Here is a 20,097-nt window from a genome sequence, read left to right as displayed (position 1 = left end):
TTGTTTCCCCACTTCTTACATTGCACAGTATGAAACTCTTTGAAAATCAAATTAAATAGAGTAAAACATGACAAGAAGAGAATCATTATGTAACTTTAAAGAGGAAGACAGGCAATGCATGTATTTGTAACTGATATAAACAAAACTGAAAGCTACTTTTATACTTTTTTCTTTTTCTTTATTCACCAGTTTTCTTTACTCGTTTTTCTTAAATTTGTATTCCTTTTATTGCTGCATAAAAATCTTCAATAAAAATCAATTAAAAAAGGAAAATCAAATGATTTTTTTTTAAAAAAAAGTCTTTTAATCAAAATTCACTCTTAAAACCAAAACATGCTATGATAAAAGATGTTTATCATAGCAATTCTCTATTAACACAGCAGCCAGCAGAGGGAGACAGTATAGAAAAGGATTTGGAGAGAAAAAAAAAACAGGCGGGATAAACCTTGTATCAACAACAATCTTTCTTCTTATTCTACAGACTAATAGTAAAGCTTTCACAGCCAAGACATCTTGTGTGCGCAGACGATATCGTGAGTTTGTGTGGTTAAAGAAACAGCTCCAAAAAAATGCTGGCTTGGTGTAAGTGTGAGATTGTGTTTTTTTAATAGTGGCCTAAACCAGGGGTCTGCAATCTTAAACACACAAAGAGCCATTTGGACCCATTTCCCACAGAAAACACCGGGAGCCACAAAACCCTTCCCGTGCCTGACTATTTCTTGAGCAGCCACAAAACTAGCAAATGTAGTTGGAATTAAACATTCTGTCTTCTTCTGAAACTTTTCTTTTCTTGGATTTATCCGTGGTTGGCCTACCGGGGGTTGAAGAGCTCAATAAATCATGTGCCAGGCGGGTATCACACATTGGTGGTTGTGACACATATTTTGAGCGACAGGGAGCCGCAGCAGAGGGATGAAAGAGCCACATGCGGCTCCAGAGCCACAGGTTGCTGACCCCTGGTCTAAACCATCAAAGGACATTTGCACATCATTTGAAAATATTTCAATGATAAAACGAATATAATTTTTTGCACTGGTGCTAACGCTGACACTTTTAAACTTACCTTAGAAATGTCAATGTTGAAAATATGCTTGAATACATATATAACTTTGTATTAAAACTGAATAGACCTTAGCAAAGAGCTGTAGCTCATTGTCAGAGTACATGATCTGCATATAGACAGACGTAGAGTCAATTTCTGAGGTGAAAATTTAGTAAATTGAGGTCTTTCATGGAGGACTATTGGCAATCCAAAAGATAATGATGGTTTTATATTTTGGATTTTACTTTTCATTTTATGCATTTCCAAGAAAGCTTAATGAGCTTGTTGATTTTATTGCAAAATGCAATTTATAAACTTTCAGGGGAGAAGATCCCTAACCTTGACCTATCATCTTGGAACCATCACCAGAAACTTTTTCATAAATCCATCATATGGATATAGCACAATACTGTTTGAAGGTACTGCTTGAGCTTGCAGAGGATTTGAATTTTTGCAGTGGAGAAGATACATTCGTCTTCATCAGCATTGCTGCGGAATTAAATTAGCTTCACTGTAGGCTCCAAACCTTGATGGAAATAGGCTTTTAATAGAATGGTAACACCTATTTTAGTGAAGAACAAGCTCATGGAGTAGCAGAAGATTGCTAATTACTTTTTATTGTGGATGCATCCTCAAGGAGAGATATATTTTTATATGTATGTAAACCTGTCCCTCATATCCTCTAGGCCTGTGCCAGAACTTCCAGGGAAATCTACTTTCTTCGCAGGCAACACTGATGAATTCATTGAGAAACGAAGACAAGGATTGCAACAGTTCTTGGAGAAGTGAGTGAAAACTGGGGAACAGGATTATTATTGGAGATAGAAGGTTTTCTGGATCCCACCCGATTAGAATTTATCATCAAGTTTATAATGGTGGCGGAACGATAACATAATCAAGATAGTTTCAATTTATGTGAACAACCAAATTTATAGCTTGGTTGTTTTTTTTTAAAAAAGAGCAAAATAAAAAATATGACAAGAAAAAGTTGACATATAGGTAGAAAATCTTGGAAAACCCAAAGCCTGTCAAAAAAGACAGATCTCAAATATAGTTCAATGGTCCTGGCAAATTTCTTAGGAATCTCCTAGGAGTGATATTGATCTCCCCTTCTGCAGCTGTTGGAACAAATCAATAATTGACAGTATTCCCATTACAGTGGCAGAAAGCTTTGATGCCACAGCAGCTCTACTATTAGGACTCTAACAATGGTGAGAAAAGCATGCCAGCGTGGATGGAGAAAGCCATAGATTTGCTACAAAAACTTCTTTCCTTTCCTTCAGTACAGGAAGAATTATATGTAGCACTATAGTTGGCACATTCTTTCCCCCTCTCAATGGAAACATTGCAGTGGAAATGAACAAAGGCTGGCCAAGGCTGCCAGCAGATTATTTAAAAAAGAAAGGTGGGGGTGGGGGTGTTTCTTCTACTGTAGATTCTCACTTCTGACCTTGAGAGTTACTCTGTCTATAAGAACCTCAGTTGTGCTTCAGCAGGAAAGGTATTAAGACCTTAAGTAAAAAGTGTTGTTTCTTAAGGTCTGATTGTTGTAGCGTTTGTGCTTAGAATTTCCAATTTTTCTATTCATATTCTAGGACAGTACAGAACGTTGTACTCCTTTCAGATAGTCAGCTGCACCTTTTCCTACAAAGCCAGCTCTCTGTACCGGAAATTGAAGCTTATGTGCAGGGTCGAGGCCCTATGAGTGTCACTGATGCCATTCTCCACTATGCCAGGTCCAACTGTGGTTGGATCCAAGAGGACAGTCATTCAGCTTTGCTGGCTGTGCATGACTTTGGCAACAGGTGAGTGGAATGGATGTAATGGTCCAGAAGACAGTAATCACAATTTCTTTTCCAGGATATTTTGTACTTCCTGTCTTCTATGCTTGCCCATGGCTTCCCTCTCTTCTTATCAGTCCTTGTTTGCAAAATCTCTGATACAGATTGTGCTAGAGCTGTAGAAATAAAGCTTTCCAGATTCCAAAATCAGTTCTGGAGGGGACACTTAGATATGGGACTTTAACTTCTCTGTAATAATGTCAGTTGCATGGAAATGACAGGGGCATAGGTATGAATGAGATGGGGAAGTATGTGCTTGGAGTATGATTGCATGTACAATCTGAGCTTTGGAATGTGCATGTATGCTAGGGCTCAAAACACAGCAATAAATGTGAATGTAGAGCCAAAAGGATTAACCACAGACATTTGGTGCTGAATCCAACAGCTAATCTCCTCTTTCTCTTAACCCACCTAATAGGAAATGGAAGTGGGAGATCACTACTTGGCTGGAAATTCGTTGTTTATCTGTTCAACTGTTGACTTTCTGTTTGTCATGTCTGCCGTGTCTGTCTGTCTTTCTCTCACACTGGTTGTTTCCTTCTTAATGAAGAATCACTTCTAGAACTTTTGATTAAACAGTTATGACAGTCAGGTATTATTTTGGCAAATATGTGATTTTTTTTAGCAGAAAAAGCTCCCAATTTCTCACTTTTTTGTACCATAATTTATGGCAGCATTTTCTTCTTTGATTCTATGGAATTTTAATGGAATTTCCAAATACATTCAGATTTGATTATGATTTGTATCCAGTCCATAAGGAAAAATATATCATCATTCTTTTTTATTCCATGTCCCAAGTTTTATTTGCATGTAGAATTTGGAGTAGCAGATGTTAAAATGGTTTTGTCACATTGTCTAGTATCCTAGCATCTATTATCTTTTAAGGGATTCTTATATATATATCTGTTAAATGTGGTAGTTTGTTTCTGTAAGAAACTGAGTTAGTTATGCATGGTGAAGACAGTTTTAGATATGTGTTTACCGTCCAGACATTTCAGTAGTTGCATCAAATTATAGCACAAACAACAAACTTTTTATTTATTTTTATTTTTTATTTAATTTGATTTATATGCCGCCCTTCTCCGGAGACTCAGGGCGGCTTACAATGTGCTAAGCAATGTGCTAAGCGGCTTACAATGTGCTAAGCAAACTTCGGACAACATCCTTTTCTATCTCCTCAAGATGTTACCTTCATCTGATTCCCCAGCCCATACCTGTTGTCATTAACTATATCATTGTTAAATTAGTACTTTCCCCCTTATCCTGATAGATGTTTTGCCATGGATACAATCTAATGTGCTTTATTAATCATTCTGTGACACAGCCAGGGAATCTCTAGCTTGAAACCTATTGGCCACTTAGGTTGTTGTGGTTATGTCAACTTTCCTATTAGATCTGTACACTACTGTTAGTATGTTCTGATTTAAGCAGTTCTTACCAACCTGATCTCTTCCAGTATTCCCCTGGAACTGAGCAGGTATAGTGCTATTGCAGAAGAAAATATAGATCATTATATGGCACATTATTCTGGCATTGATATTGGTGCCATCTCAGAAACTGGGGCATAACACTTGGACATCAGAAAAAGCTCATAGACCTCTGGTCATGGTTCTAGACCATGAAACTCTGAACAGTAGAATTCTGGGAATGAATCAGCAGCTTTAAATTAAATATCTCTTTCTTTCTCTATTGCTCTCAACTCTCCTGGTATGTGCTCAAGTTTTGATGAAGAAAGCCAATTTGTCCAAAGCTCCGTAGAAGCACTCTCTCATTGGAGTGATGTCAGCATAGATGGCAACAAATTGGAGAGTCCGTGTTCTGAGGAAGATGGCCATGAACCAACAGGACTGCTACAGGCTGGTTCCACAGCATCAAGTCACCACAACAACAATTAGCGAGAATAAAAAAGCCCATTCAGGATGTGCTTTGGAGCTCAGCATAAACTTTTGCCACTTTGTTTAAAATTATTTGGATTATTAGAACTCCAGGCGGAAGTGTTTGGAGTATTCCTAGTGGCTTGGGTGTGAACAAGCCTGGACCAGTGAAATGTTTGAACAATTAGAATGGAAGCTTATGAAGTAGTTTTCCAGTGTGCTTTTTTCTGTTCTTCCATCTTGATCCATCCTCAAGTCTTCCTCAACTTTTTGTATATTTTGACAAATTATCCTGTATAGGAAAGTGCTCTAGCTTGTTGACTATGTTTTCTTCCCTCATCTTCCATATCTATAACTGATAATGCTTGTTGCAAAACCCCAGCTGTCTTTTGTAGGTGTATCAAAACTATTTGCCTGTAGTACAACTTCTTTTTAAGATGGTGCCACAAGGTCCACTTGCTTGCCATGAATGCCAAATCCACATCTGGGTTCTTTGGTAGATATACACAGCTGGGACAAATGGCCAGACTCCCTCCCCAATTCATTATTGCTGGTGCTGCTAAGAGGAGCATGTTATAAATATACAAGATAAATGAGGAATGATAGTCTGTATTCTTCTTAGTTGTTAGATGCACATCCTGGGAAGAGTCATTCTTGCTATATTTCATTGCTTTGACACAGCACAATTTGACAAGGAGACAGTAATAAACCCTATCTAATATACTAAATAAGAATTGTACTTGTCTGCCTTTAAGTCCTCTTATTAGTATCATTGTTATAGCAGCAGCAAAACAGCAATTCTGTAAGTCTAGATATTTTAGTTTGCAGATTTCTTACTTGACTTGTTTGATCTTTGAGCAAAATAACAGAATTGAAATCAATGGATTTTGAAGAGCCTGGAAGAGTCTGCAAGAGCCTGCTTGAGATGTTTCAGTCCTTTCCTTTTTCTTCCCTTCCCCCTGCATTTCCACACACTACACAATAGATGCTAAATATCAGGCCTATGTTATCTCTCACCCAGTTTTTGTCTTTTAAACTGGGCAGAGAAACAGGAATTTTTGCCACAAGTAAATATTTATCCTAAGGGCAGCGGCTTTTTTTTGTTTTGTTTGTTTGTTTAACTAAAGTACTTGAAGGGTTTTTTTTGTCTTCTTTGTGTTCCCTTCTCTTGTGATGACAATCTTAACAAATGTACATGACAGCAGAACAATTATTACTTAAAAAGAACTAGTACATTGTCTATTCTTCTCTTCCCACTCTACCTTGTGATTGTCATTTTTAATTTGAATTTTACTTTTATTACAGAACACACAAAGGAACAATACTTAAAGCTCTAGGAAAAACTAAGTAAAACAAATAAATAAAATAAAAAATTTAAAAAATGGCCTGTTTTTATGTATGTGTGAAATATACAGTACACATACATGTATGCATAAACCCACACAAACCATTTCACTGAATGGTTGCCATATTTTATAATTATCCATAGTTTAAATATAAACTCTTAGATATAGCTTATATCTAAACTGCTTGCAAATCAGTAAGTGATTTGCTTGTAAAATATTAATCCTGTAGACTTCTAAATTGTTGGGACCATATATTTATTTTTCCAATGCTGAAATCTTTTAATATAAACAGAGAATCTACTTTCTTTATATGCATAAGAATATGGTTCAAAATGAATATCCGGAAATATTAAATCTTGACTCAAAATTGACTTAATACATATTTCTTTCCCCAATGGAACCTTTATAGGACCCTGTATAAACATATATTTAATCAAAGCATTGATTTCACTGCTGTTCCCGTCATTGGAGGATTTACTCAAGCTTCTTCAATGTTTGTGATGAGGACCTGGGGAGAAAATGAATCACCTTTTCTTTCATGATATTACATTTTGTAGAGTAAGAATAAAGTAAACCCATACTAGAATTGCCTTTAGTTGATGTTTCTCAGTATGTAGATCATCAAGAAAACTGCAACAGGTTGTAAAATGGTAATATTCAGCAGCAGTTTCCGCAGTTGTATCCATAACGTACTGTCATAAAATTACAACATGCCAATCCTATGATAAGTGCGTTATGCTTATAAGAAATCCCTGAATTTATTTTTTAAAAGAACACACCCTGTTCGCAAACCAGCTATGCTTCTTTCTCACACCAAACTTGATCCAAGTTCATCTTGTCAGCCAAGAGTTGTCAAATTCATTTGGAATCAATATTTCAGATTCAGATTCTCTGCTGCCCGTAAATATATGCATGTTACACTCTCATATATACAGTATATTGCCAAAATCCCCACTCTTATAAAATGGCATGGTCAGGACAAGGAATGTTACCATAATTACTAATTAAAATTAACTGTAAGATAAGTTACCATATTAATACAATTAACTGATAGCCAGTTTGGTCTAGTGCCGTGATGGCGAACCTATGGCACACGTGCTGGAAGTGGCACGCAGAGCCATCTTTCTGGGCACGCCAGCCGTCGCCTGTTCCTCTTCCAGGGTCCTAGTTGGTCTTTGCGTGTTCATGGGTGCCAGAAACCAGAAGACCAGGTGACCGGTGTCCATGTGCACGCCGCAAATCGGAAACTCAGCTTCCTGGTGCGCACACGCGTGCCGGTGAATTGCTCTTCCGGTTTCTTGTGCTCCCACACATGCATGCCAGGGAGCTGCTCTTCTGGTTTCCTGTGCTTTTCTCCATGTGCATGCGCATTCCTGTTTCAGCATTCGGTCTAGTGGTTCAGGCAAAAAGAAATGGGGGGGACCATAAGATCTAGTTGAATTTAGGCAGAAAGTCAGCTGGGTGACTGGGTCAGTTAGACTGTCTCAGCCCAACTCACTTCAGAGGGTTGTTGTGAGGAAAATGGGAGGAGGAAGGGTGTGTTGGATATGTTTGCTGCTTTGACTTATTTGTAAAAATAAAGGGATACAAATAAATCAGATCCCACATTTCAACTGTTCTCGCATAGAGAAACATATAGTTGCATATGTACACCCTTATGTGCCTTTCTTCTAGCAAAATATGGAAAACCTGGGGAAAAAAGATGTAGCTGATATAAGAGGAAAAAAAGGATATGTTATGAAGAAAAGAAAAAAAAGTGAAGCAAAAAACTAGATGAGTTTGAAGAATCATAACCAACTGAAAGAAAATAGAAAAGCTCCCTTTTCAGGCAGGATTAAATTCACCACACAAATAGCCCTTTTCAAGCCTCAAGTAATCTTTAGGCTAAACATCAAAAACAGGCATGTGTTATCCTATCTAATGGATGCATTTAGGGCTAATTCTTTGTTTTCAATCACATCTGTTATCAGAGAATGTAAGTCTTGTATTATCTGTAAACATGGCACCTGTCTTTCCTGAAGACAAACAAAATACACTATTAGTTTCATCAAGGATTGTTTTAGACAGACACACCCACATTCACACACAAATGAGTTCTTGTGCTGCAATAGATTGACTTGAAATAGCTAAGACCCAATAGGCAATACCATATCTCCTTCCTATTCTAAAAATGCAAATCTTTGCATTTGCTAGAGGTGGCACTTTCAGTCAATGTGATTGAGGGATGCCATATTCCTTTGAGCTGGCCCTGATACTAAGGCAATATTTTTCTCCTCAGATGACTTAGTTACCTCAAAGATAATTTGTTGTAAACTCTGTGATGGTCAAAATTAAAGCAACCGTTAATTGGAGATACAAAAAAAAAATGGATATCTTCCTGCTTCATCACTACTAAGGGAAGATAGGTGTTTCTAGCAGGGAATACTTAGGTAACAATTATCACTTAATTGTTACATAAGAACTTTGTAGGAGGTCACCCACTTCTGCCTTACAAAATGTAAGTTTCCTACAATGGACTTTCCCATTGCTTATGGAATAGTAGATTTTGATATAGATGAGGATAGCATATGGGCCAAAGCGGAGTATGCAGACTTATTTTGTGTTTGGAACTTGGACCAGATAAGATTCTTGGACAGTTTTGCTTGATGATGGGACCAATGGAGTATAGAGATTCAAAATTGGAAAGCTTTCTAAATCTGTTTTCTCAAGGTGCTGGACTATGAACTATGAAATTTCTAACCAGCATACTAGCTGGGAATTTAGGGAAACATAGTCCCAATATACTGCTGTATCTTGTGGGGTATTGTGTTAGAAGGATATGTACAAAACAATACTGGAATTTGGAACTCAATATGTTTTGAAAGTATCAGAATGTGATTCTGGTTGTCAACCTCCTCAGATTGTAGTTCTACATTTCGGGGGCATTTTGGACCTCTGTTGCATAAGGGACTAAGCCAAGCACACAGGTGGAGGGCATGGGAAGAGGACTTTGAAACCTATGGAGGAACATTCTCAAAATGTCAAAAGAAGTTCACTTTAAAGAAAAACTCAAAAGAGAACAAGCCTCTTCTCACTAGCCAGATGCTCACTAATGACAGCTACTCTGCTGATTGGCCAGGCTGCCTCATGAATATTGATGGGAACGCATGATCCAAATGGCACAGCTGTGCAACCACCTGCCCTTGCCAGCTTAGCTTTCGAAGCTTCCAGAGAGTTGCTTGGAGCTTTTGGGAGATTTGATTTCCCACCCTCTTGAAAACTCCACACCAATCTTCTTGTCCTCTTTTGACTGAAGCCATCCTTTCTTTTCTGGTTAGGAGAGATGTAAGGAGGTGATAACCAGAGGAATCAATGCAATTTAAACAATTTTACTTTTATCCAAGTTCAGTTTTTACATTTATTTCCAGTATGAGATAGTATATAGAATCAGGACATATAAAAAGATGATTGCCTTTATTCAACTAGCATTTGACTTGCTCCAAACTGTGTGGACTATTTCTTCTAGTACATTCTGCAAAATGAAATAACAACAACCGATGGAGGCACATAAGGTAGTATTAATCTCAAACTGCAAGTGTTAATGTTTATGTTTGAACATTCCCATTAGTTTTTTTTTTTTTAAAAAAAAGCAGCTACTGGTATACTGTATAATGATCGCAAGTATAAATCTAACATAGCAAGGCAAGGACTGTTAGGAGAGCTGTATTCAGTTTGATCTCTTCTCCATCGGAGTTCTTTTCTAATGCAAGGGAGTATAATACAGTCCAGCCCAGTTGCAGGTTTTAGCTCAGAATTTCTATTCCTCCCCCTTAGCCAATGGCCCATAATATCTCCAGTTTATCACAAGTCAATGGAAGCCAGGACTTACTCAGCAAGAAGAGAGCCCTATAGGTATTTTACAAATAGGGTTAGACAAATTCACATGGTGTAGTCTGTCCATTACTATTAAAGTGGATCAATAAGTGGAGTAATTAGAACCTGCCTCTCTCTCAACACCAATTTTTGATGTCAAATAAAAGAGGTTCAATTCTTTCCTAATCTGGGGACTTTCATTTGTATCAGGATTTCATCCTCATAATGTTGCTTTGGAATCACAGTGCTAGTAATATCTTCCAGAGGCATTGCCTAGCTACAGCTGTGTTATCTGATTTTAAAATAATGCTATATATGTTCTGTATTAAAGTCAGTGGAATTTTTTCTCTTACAGTTGGGAGCTGGCTAGAGTCTCTCTATAAAGAGTCTTGAGCTGGCTAGAAAGTCTTTCTTTTTAATGTTTGCTCAGAGAAATGATAACATGACTGCTGTGCTTGTACAAGGCTTTGTTAGCCTGACACTTCACAAAGGATCCTAGGAGCAAGATTCAGTCATGCTGAGCTTCTGATTTGTTCATCCTTGGAATATATCATTCAGTGTGCAAGAAGAAAATCTCCAATTCTTCTTAACTTCCAATCATATACAAATTCTGAAAGTATGAATTTTATTTCTCAGTAGCTTTGCAAACAAGCTGTCCTGTTAAAATACCACTGAACATATGCAGAATTGTAATCTCTGTTACTTTCATCACATATTACAAATGTGTGGCATTTCATGAGTTAAAAAGAAAAAAAAAACATGATTCCCTGCTGGAGTAAGAGCAATATCAACATCTGCATGCTTTATTTTTAGGTTTAAGCTGATTTAATCTTCCTGCTGCCCTGGGATCCATTTATTAGGCTCCCTGCAAAGGACTAATGGCTTGGCAGTTCTTTTATTCATAATGAGTTCTTAGCTCAAGTGCTGGTCTGTCTTTCCCTTTTTTAGGCCTTTACTTGATCATTCTTATGCAGTGTCAAATTTCAGAGGCTGAAAATGATAGCTTGGAGCTGAGAATCTTCTTTGAATCCTTGATTATATAAGGAAAGAGGAAATAGAATTGCACATGCTCAGGTGATTCTCATTTCTGCTGGGTTCTTCTAAGAGAAACTCTTGGAAGGATGCTCCATATCTGAAGGCCGGTTTTCTTCATTCACCTTCCTACCTCAAAAGGTGCTAAGAAGCCTCATTGAAGGGTTGCCTTTTCCTGACTGGTTGTTTCAAACTATGATTTTCTGGGTGTGTGAAGATGACACCCCCCACAACAACAAGCTGATAGCTGGATCTAGTGTTGGAGACATGAACATCTCCCCCAGCTTGTTTCTTTCTCTCTTTTTCCCCTGCTGTTGGCTGGATTTCTGACAGAGCATCATTAAGGCTCCCCAAGTCTCTCTGCCTTCTGCTCCATTCCAAGTTTCTCTTGGCAGTCGTTTGCCCTTTTGTTGTTGTTGTTGTTTTAAAATAGAGAAAGTGATTTCTGCTGCGCCTGCCAGCAGCCTGGAATTTCAGGGTGGTGATTAGGGGAAAAAAGAGGGGAAAAGGGAGGGAAAGAAGGAGGGAGGGAGGTTGAGTGCTGTGCTATAACAGGCTCATTAAGCTCAGGGTGGCAGGGTGGCAGCTGTGGATCGAGATGTGGGCAGCCATCTGAGACGCCGAGAGAAAAAGAGATGCATCTCTCCATCAAGGCCTGGACATGAATCCTGTGCTTTGATGCTCCATGGGCAGCTCCTGCCAGGGAGTGAGAGAAACCACCAGACTTGGTTTCAACCAAGATTTCGGTCAGAACTTTCCAGCACCAGAATCTGCCACAACTCACCTGGATTGGGATGTTTTCATTTGATATTTTCTTTGACAACATTTTGTTTCATGTTTTGCCTTTTCCTAATACCAACCTCTGTTGTTTGGATCTGACATACAAATGCAGAGTTGAGCCCAGCCGACAGCATCAAATGCAGCCTTCTGAAAGTTTAGGAGCATCACAGAGAGATTTCTAAAAAACTCAGTTGCAACACAAAGGGGCAAATTAATAAATGCATCATTATAGAGTAATTAATTCATATGTTAACTCAAATAATTTCAGTTCTGAGTAAACTGGCATTTTTTGTGTGTGTGCGCAACCCTACTCTAAAATAAAATATGCTAGGAACATAATTAACTCTAAAGATACTTAAACCTAAACTTAAATGTGAATGTGGCACTTTCCCCCACAGAGGCCACTAAAGTTGCAAAATAATGAAGATTCCACTCAGCATGTGCAGAGTGCATTTTTTTCATGGCCAGATATATATAGTCTGGGACACAGAGTTTTCAAGCTCAGGAATATGCTTTCCAAAGAAAGATATTTTTATAGTTGCTTTTTTTTAATGTGCTTTCGTAACTATCTGGGATATATTGGTATATAGAAAATAGCCACCACAGTCTCCATTTTTATACTAAGAAATCCAAGCTCCAAATACTTGGAATACTCTCTCAGACTTGGGGCCAGAGACCCATTCCACTTTCAAGGGGAATTCTTTATTCTTCAGTCATGTCCTAATATGTAATTTCCCAAGGGAATGAAATTCCCTCTCCAAATAGGTTGCAATTCTAGAAATAAGAATGTTAATTTATACATTTTATTGATGATTAGTCTCTACTGAGGTCTTAAGGCTAAGAGTAAAATAGTGCCTTGAGGTGCCTTGAACTACCTTGCTGGGTTATTGTAAGGATTACTAAACTGCTTTAAATGTGTTAATGTTTAATTGCAATGAGAGATCAATAGCAATACACAGGGTTATCCTCTTTGGTGTCATTTCCAGTCAGCAGCAACCAATTATAAGTTATATTGCATTGGAGAAACCTGGCAGATTATTTTACCACTAGGAGAACTGAACATTACTTAAGATCACCAGTCAATATTCATCTGGACGTTTGTGGCACCAGCTACCTGAATGGCCTTGGGTCCCTTTATATTAGTGAGAGAAACAAAGGCCCACCAAACTGCCAGGTCTTGTTGGGATTCCTCTTCTGCCAAGTATTCATTCTCAAGCAAGAAACAACTAGGGGCACAAGGCCTGGAAAGCATGTTCCTGCAGTTTTTCTTGAAACTCTTCTCCTGATGAATATCTTTAACACATTTTATAAAGAGAGTCTTACTGGAGCTTGAGCATAGCTATTGTCATAGAGTGATCTCAAAGGGATTAAAGTAGTCCATTGTAGTGTGTGGATATTGCGTGTATAAAATGGGATGGGGTAGGACAAAGTGAGATGGCTTTAATTCTTGGCCAATTACATGCTTCCTGGTTTTTGTCTTTGACACAAGATACAACAGAAGTATAGAGAACAAAGGAGATCTGGACTCATTTCTCACATCAACCATGAACTTGCTTGATCAGGGTTGGAAAACCTGTGGCCCTTACTCTAATTTTCAAATTCCATTGTGAGTAATCAGCTCAGACCTCTGGCAATAACCATCTGTCTCTCCCTGGCAACTGTCTAAGTGGGGAGAAAAAGGACAAGTGGGGAGGAGGGAATAGCAGAAGTCAAAAGGGGAAAGGAAGAAAGAAGTGGTTCTACTCATTGTCAGCTTTAGCCCTGGCAGAGTTCTGTAATTGGAAAGTGACTCTTAATCGAAATGGGTTTTCCATTTCCTCATCAGAGGCTTTAAGATGACAAGGCCATCAGGTTGGGCCAAAAATCTCTGTTCCACACTCTATAGAATAATAAAGACCTCACCTCCAACTCATCAGGGTTGATTGGCCATGGTGTAAGAGATGTAATTTTAAGTTTACTCCAAAGTTGTTCAATTACTAAAATAAGTTTCCTTCCCTTCCAACCACAGTTGCCCTTTTGCACTTGCAATATGAGAACAATAATCTAACCACCGTGTAAAACTGGATTAATTAATGAGAAACACTTTGAAGGCTCTAATGGGCTATATATGTGGAACCAAGCAAGGCTGCCATTCAAATCCAAGTCTGACTTTGGAACCTGTGAGTTATTTAAAGTACAGCTGTGCAAGTACAGCCAAAATGAGGAGGAAATGGTTTTTTAAATGCTTTTTCTTCAGGGGTTGGAGAGTGGAGATGGTTTGGAATCCTTTAAGCCAGGGGTGTCAAACTTGCATCGTCATGGTGTCGTCATATGATGTATCGTGACTTTTTCCCCCTTCGCTAAATGGAGCATGGGCATGGCCATCTGGCCCGTGGGCCGCAAGTTTAACAGCCCTGCTTTAAACCAAAATCAAGACAGGTTCTTCTTGTATTGAAAGGGTCTGGGAGACTATTAGATCCAACAGATCCATGACCCTTCCCCAGCACATTTCCTTTGCCTTTTAGTGCCTTCCAGCTTGCTGAATTTGGAAGCTGGAAAGAAGGAGACAATGGGTGATATACTTTTCCTCTCCTAAGATCACAATCCCTTCAAGTCAGATATTTTTCCCAGGGAAAATGCAAGAAAAAAAAATCATGGGTGAAATCAATTGCATCCTTAAATATTCTTGAACATTATCAGAATGGAAATTGTAGCAGGACAGAATCTCCTGATCATCTACTTCTCTTTACTGGAAGCTATTGAGAATCAAGGCAGCTCAGCATTCATATTCTTTTATCGCTTTGAGGCAGTCCTTTCCAACTGGGTGGCCTCCTGATGTATCAGGACCAATACACCGGGAAGACACCCGTTGAAAAATGGGGAATGTAGCAGCATGTGGAGTGGAATATGGCATATTTGCACTGTATGCACAAGAAGATACTAACAGATAGTTACTTTATTTTGGAAATAGGAAATTTTGTTCCAGGTTCGAATAAACTGGGACAACTCTCCCATTTATTTCAGTGGCACCAGTGCAGGAAAACTTCTCAGGGCACCGTGACCTTTATTTTTTCCTCTGCTGGGAACACAGTTCTGAAAGAGAGCAAACAATTTGTGGCAAGCAGTGATCCCTGCTTCCTGTGAGCTGAGAGGTTCAAATATGTCTTCCCAATTAAAGCACATCTGTTCAAAATGAACTGGAGAGGGCTGCTGCTGGTAGAGCTGCTGTCTCTTTAAAGAGCCCTTGTAGTGACTGATGAGGGTTAGAGAGAGAGAGAGAGAGCCCAGCAGGTCCTGATGAAACACTCATCGCACAGCTAGAAAATGACTGTAATTATGAGTTGGTCCCTGCAGAAGAATGAACTCCAAGTTTTGTAATAACCCCGCCAGGTGCTTTTCTCTCTCTCCATGCCCAAGTGGTCTCAGTGACAGCAAAATGTGGCTTGCAGAAAGTGCAGGCAAAGTCTTATAATGCAGGGCAAGTCCATTTCAGCCATTCTTTCTGGAGGATGGAGTCATTTGGCCCACAAGGTCATGACTAGGTCTACACAAACCAGAACTTAAGAATGATCATAACATTTCAGACCCAAAGAACAACCCCAGCTCTGTTTCTCAACTGACCAACCAAATGTCTCCGGAAACACATAAGACCCTTCTAATTTGGGACATGGGGGATGTTGGCCAAGCATTTCATTCTCAAAGACACATTCTCATTGCACATGTGCAATATTTATAACACTATAAAAGACTGTTCATAGATGAATCTGCCTTTAAAAATTCTTACTAAACAAATGACCATCAAATATAATATCACTAGATTGCACAAGCTGATCATTCAATGATGGCTAACCCTAAAAACAAATATCTTTGATTTAGGACTACTTAATAACCAAAGTTTTGATGGCACTGAAAAAAGTGACTCACAATTGATCTTTGCACTTATGACAGTTGCAGCATCTGCAAAACTCATGATGAAAATTTGGGGGCTTGGCAACTGACAAGTATTTATGAGACTTCTTGGCATTTTTAGCCTCAGAAATAATATTGAAATTGCAAAGTATCTCACTCATCAGGACATTCACTCTGACTTTCAGTAGGCTTTCTACTTATTGTTCTGTTTGGGTCTACTTTATAGTAACTATATGTATGATTGCTTTGTAATTACATTGGCTCCAAGGAACTCTGGACATTTTATGAGGCAGGGGTAGGTTCTAAAATTTTTACTACTGGTTCTGTGGGCATGGCTTATTTTGTAGGCGTGGTTTGATGGTCATGTGACAATTCTTCAGGATTTAGCAGAGGTACTGGTCTACCAGGCTTTTAACTGCTTGCAGAGCCATACCAGTCTATCCATTTGTTTTTGGAGCATTCCAGTCTACCTATTTATTTTTGGAGCGCACCGGTCTACCCATTTGTTTTTGGAGCACACTGGTCTACCACTATACTGCCTTTTACCGCTGATCAGCTGTAGGGTGGCCCTTTGAAGTGCCGTGGCAAGAGTTTAAACAGTTTTTTTCCTTCTAGCTGATCAGCTGGGACTCGGGAGGCAGCGAATAGATTGGGGGCGGGGCCAGGCAGAGGTGGTATTTATCGGTTCTCTGAACTACTCAAAATTTCCACTACTGGTTCGCAAGAACCGGGGAGAACCGGTAGCAACCCACCACTGATATGAGGTTAACCTAGAGGAATATTTGTAAAACTATATGTCTATTCAAGTATTCTAGAATAATACTAGTATTATCTCTGTGTGTTTAAATTATAAACAATGCTGCTTATTGCAAGTATGATTCATCTTATGCATAAGAGAAAGGAGGACCCTGAATGCTGAAGTTACACAAATTTTTAGAAAAAGTGCAGAGCAGAACCTAAAATAATAGCACAGTGATGTGTGTGTCTATGGAATTCAGTCTGTTGCAAGGAGGGGAAGAAGTTAAGAGAACAGGACTGAACAAATAACTGGAATCTTGAATGGTAGCATTGGATCCTGCAATCTTTTGCTGTAGCAGTCACTTCTACACACATATATAAACAAAACATAAGTATCATTTCATCTGAATCAAATATGGCAGTTCATGGATCACTTTCCAAACGTAGGCTCTTGGTATTTGTGAAGATTCCAAGTCATCCAGGTCATAGTTGTCTCAAAGGTGCTTTTTTCAAAAGGCAAACGGACTGTTTTTTCCTTGAAGAACAAGAAGTTTTTTGCTTTTCAACCAAGAAACTTAATCAGTTGTGATGGGGTGTGGGGAGGGAGTGAAAGGATTGGTACTAACAGTTGAGACTGGATGGAGGCAGGGGGGAAACCAGTTCGCTGAGTGCACGCTTTGCACACATGCACAGTTTCCATAAAATTAAACTTCCGCATTGCAAACAAGGAAAGGAGCAAGGAAAACAGCTGAGGAAGGCTAATTCAATCTGCCGCCCCCAATCAGCTGAGCTTCAGAAGCAGAAATAAAGGTTAGTATAACCCAGGGGCAGGCGGGCCCACTTTCACAGCAACAGAAAACTAGTTCGCTCTCAGCAGGAAGTGGGAACTATCAGTTCAGCCAAACTGGTCCGAATCGATAGAATCCCACCACTGGATGGAGCGGGGTTAGAAGGATAGTTTCTGACATGGTGATGGTTCCTATCATCCACCTATCATCCATCTATGCATTTGTCCATCTGTCTGTCTGTCTTATCATGTCTCCATCCTTCTTCTACCTCTATCATCTTATCTATCATCTATGTATCTCTGCTGATTAATACCATTGGTTAATATTTGAGTGAAACAAATGTGCTTTAGCTGCTCCTTTTCCCAATTAATGTGATCTGAGCCACCAAGAATGCAAATTTGCACATGGGCAAAGTACAAATTTGCCATGCATTTCAACTAACGTATGCAAACTATACTTAGTTTGCAGCTTTTTGGATTTTGTATACTGGATTTGTTAACCCAGAACTCAAAAATACAGTACTTTATTTAGCATCTGTTAATTATTTTCCAGGTACCATGATCCCTGGGGAGTGTGGAATGCCCCCCTCCCATTCTTTTCCAGTGGGAATTCAGATACCTTAGCTGAGCAGTTAGCTACCGCCATCTTGTGGTTTTCATGACCTATATACCTGGAAAACAGAGACAGGCCAGCTAGGGGATTCTCTGTGTGACAGATACTTTTCACTCCCTTAACTCTGCTTTCCCAGTTCAAACACAATTCAATAAAGTGCATATTGCCAGATTCAAAATTAGACAGGTAAGGAACTGTCCCCTTTATAATCTCAATTGTCACAGATTAGCACCCATGGTTACTGCAACAATGGACTTCCACAGCCATTGTGCCAGACTCTGTGTTTCCAGACTGCGATTGCACAGCCTTCTCTGTGTCCCCAGCTGAACTGCATAGCAGTGTGCCTTCTTAAAACAAGAAAGACTACCATATATCTAGATGTAGGGAGGGAAAAATACCTAAGGCATCTGTAACCTATTTAGATCTTGCATTCATGCATAACTATGTGTGGACTTAGAGCTAGAATGAGAAAGTTAGAGGCAACAGTGAAGAAAAGTAGTGTCTTCGGGCACATAGTACATATCTTTTATTACCAAATACGTGCAGCTAATCTTTAACCATAATGGTTGAATTCCCATGGGATAGAATATGACTTCTAAACAAACTGGGAATCCCAGTTTTATTTTTAGAAAATAAACCTGATAGGAACTGGCTGCAATTATATTTTGCACGCAGCCAGATTACTTTGGGGTTTCATTTGATTTTGGAATAAAAACAGAAGGTTTAACAAAATTATATTTTTGTCCAAATATATTTACTTATTTATTAATCTAGCAATTAAAAAAAAAAAGCAATGGATTGTCACATCCATTGAGGATGTTTGCCTTCACTGTTTGCCTCAAATTGTGTATACCACAGTTTATTCAAACATCTTGCCTTGAACTCGCAATTATGAGTTGCAGATCTGGAAGATCCCTTTAGGTGACATAAAACAGGGGGGCCATGGCACACTACCGGGCTGTGGCCTATTCGCAACTGGGCTGCGTGGGTGGTGGTCCAGCGTGTGTGTAGCCCCACTTACACCAATGGCAGGTGCCGGTGCTCACAGCCACATTCACGCAAGCAGTGCAATAAGGGCTTCTCCTTTGCATGAGTGTAGTTGCGTGTGCATGCGTGCCAGTCCACTGCTCATGCAGCCCAGTTCCTCTCTCCTCCTCCAGCCGAGCAACCAAGCAATCAGTTCCCAATGCTCCAAAAACAGAGTGGTGAGAGTAGATTGAGGGGATGAGTGTATCCTATTCAGCTTCGCTTTTGGCATGGAGAAGCCTGAAGTAGCTTAGACTGCGCCCCAAAGCATTCTCTTCTCTCTGATGTGAATGGAACTGCGTGTGTCCCGCCCCCCCTCACACAACTCGGTTCCCCTCTACCTCCACAGCCGAGCCACCAAACTGCAAAGTTGGGGGACCACTGACATAAAAGATATAGAGAAAAAGTTAACTCTTTGCTTCCATCTGGTGATGGTTCAGATTTTTACAATCCAATTCTGCTAAGCCTGAGAGCTATGATCTGCTTGGGGTGAACATCAGAAGTAACCATGTCTGCTGCAGAGAAGAAAAAAAAATCTCTCTGGATATGTATGTATATATGAGAGAAAGCATGACGTATATGCATAAATTCCTTTGAAGGTCAGCATAGGCAGTTAACTGTAAGGCAGTGATAATTACCGTATTTTTCAGACTATAAGATGCACATTAGCTTTAGAGGAGGAAAACAAGAAAAAAAAATCTGCCTATGCCTCCCAGTATCCATCCGGGATTCATCTGGCTAGCATCCCTGCAGCAAACAGGAAACAGCGTGGTCAGCTTCAGCACTTTATCACCACCGCCTGTTTGCTGCCGCTGCCTGTTACTAGCCACAGCCCATTCGCCACTGCAGCCCATTCATCCATTCGCTGCCGTGGCCCATTCACCACTGCGGCCCGTTTGCCGCCGTGGCCCTTTTGCCGCTGCATCCCGTTTGCCACTGTGGCCATTCACCGCCACCTAGTGCCACCTGTTCGCTGTCGTCTATCCGCCTGTGATTGTGATCAGTGGCAAATGGGTGGGGGTAAACGGGCGACGGCAAATGGGCAGTGGCGATAGGTGGCAGCAGCGATTCCCACCACCTAGAACAGCTGATTGGCACTGCACCAACCCCTCCCCCCATCCAAAATATTCGCTCTATAAGACGCACAGACATTTCACCCACTTGGGCGGGGGAGAGAAGTGTGTCTTATAGTCCGAAAAATACAGTATGTAGAGGATAGCCTCTCTGCCATACAGTGCAAACTTGTCAGTATTTCAAAATTTCACAAAAATATTCTTT

General features: G+C 39.6%; 1 protein-coding gene across 6 annotated transcripts in view; it reads left to right on the top strand.

The window, feature by feature from the left end:
• SNX11 (sorting nexin 11) overlaps positions 1-20,097 on the top strand; it is a 46,158-nt gene that overhangs the window by 14,817 nt on the left and 11,244 nt on the right. For 5 of the 6 annotated variants that reach the window (XM_034415563.2, XM_034415566.2, XM_034415567.3 and 2 more), the window contains exons 6-9: positions 482-582; positions 1,729-1,827; positions 2,638-2,847; positions 4,604-5,485. In XM_034415563.2, the coding sequence (XP_034271454.1) occupies positions 482-582; positions 1,729-1,827; positions 2,638-2,847; positions 4,604-4,778 (585 nt within the window). In that variant the 3' untranslated portion in view covers positions 4,779-5,485. Of the gene's footprint in view, positions 1-481; positions 583-1,728; positions 1,828-2,637; positions 2,848-4,603; positions 5,486-20,097 lie in introns of those variants that run through there. The other variant, XM_087892077.1, reaches the window with a different exon arrangement.

Source organism: Pantherophis guttatus, chromosome 4, assembly GCF_059756535.1.
Source record: "Pantherophis guttatus breed Tessera chromosome 4, ASM5975653v1, whole genome shotgun sequence".
NCBI classification, from domain to species: Eukaryota; Metazoa; Chordata; class Lepidosauria; order Squamata; family Colubridae; genus Pantherophis; species Pantherophis guttatus.
This window is presented reverse-complemented; position numbering and strand designations above follow the sequence as displayed.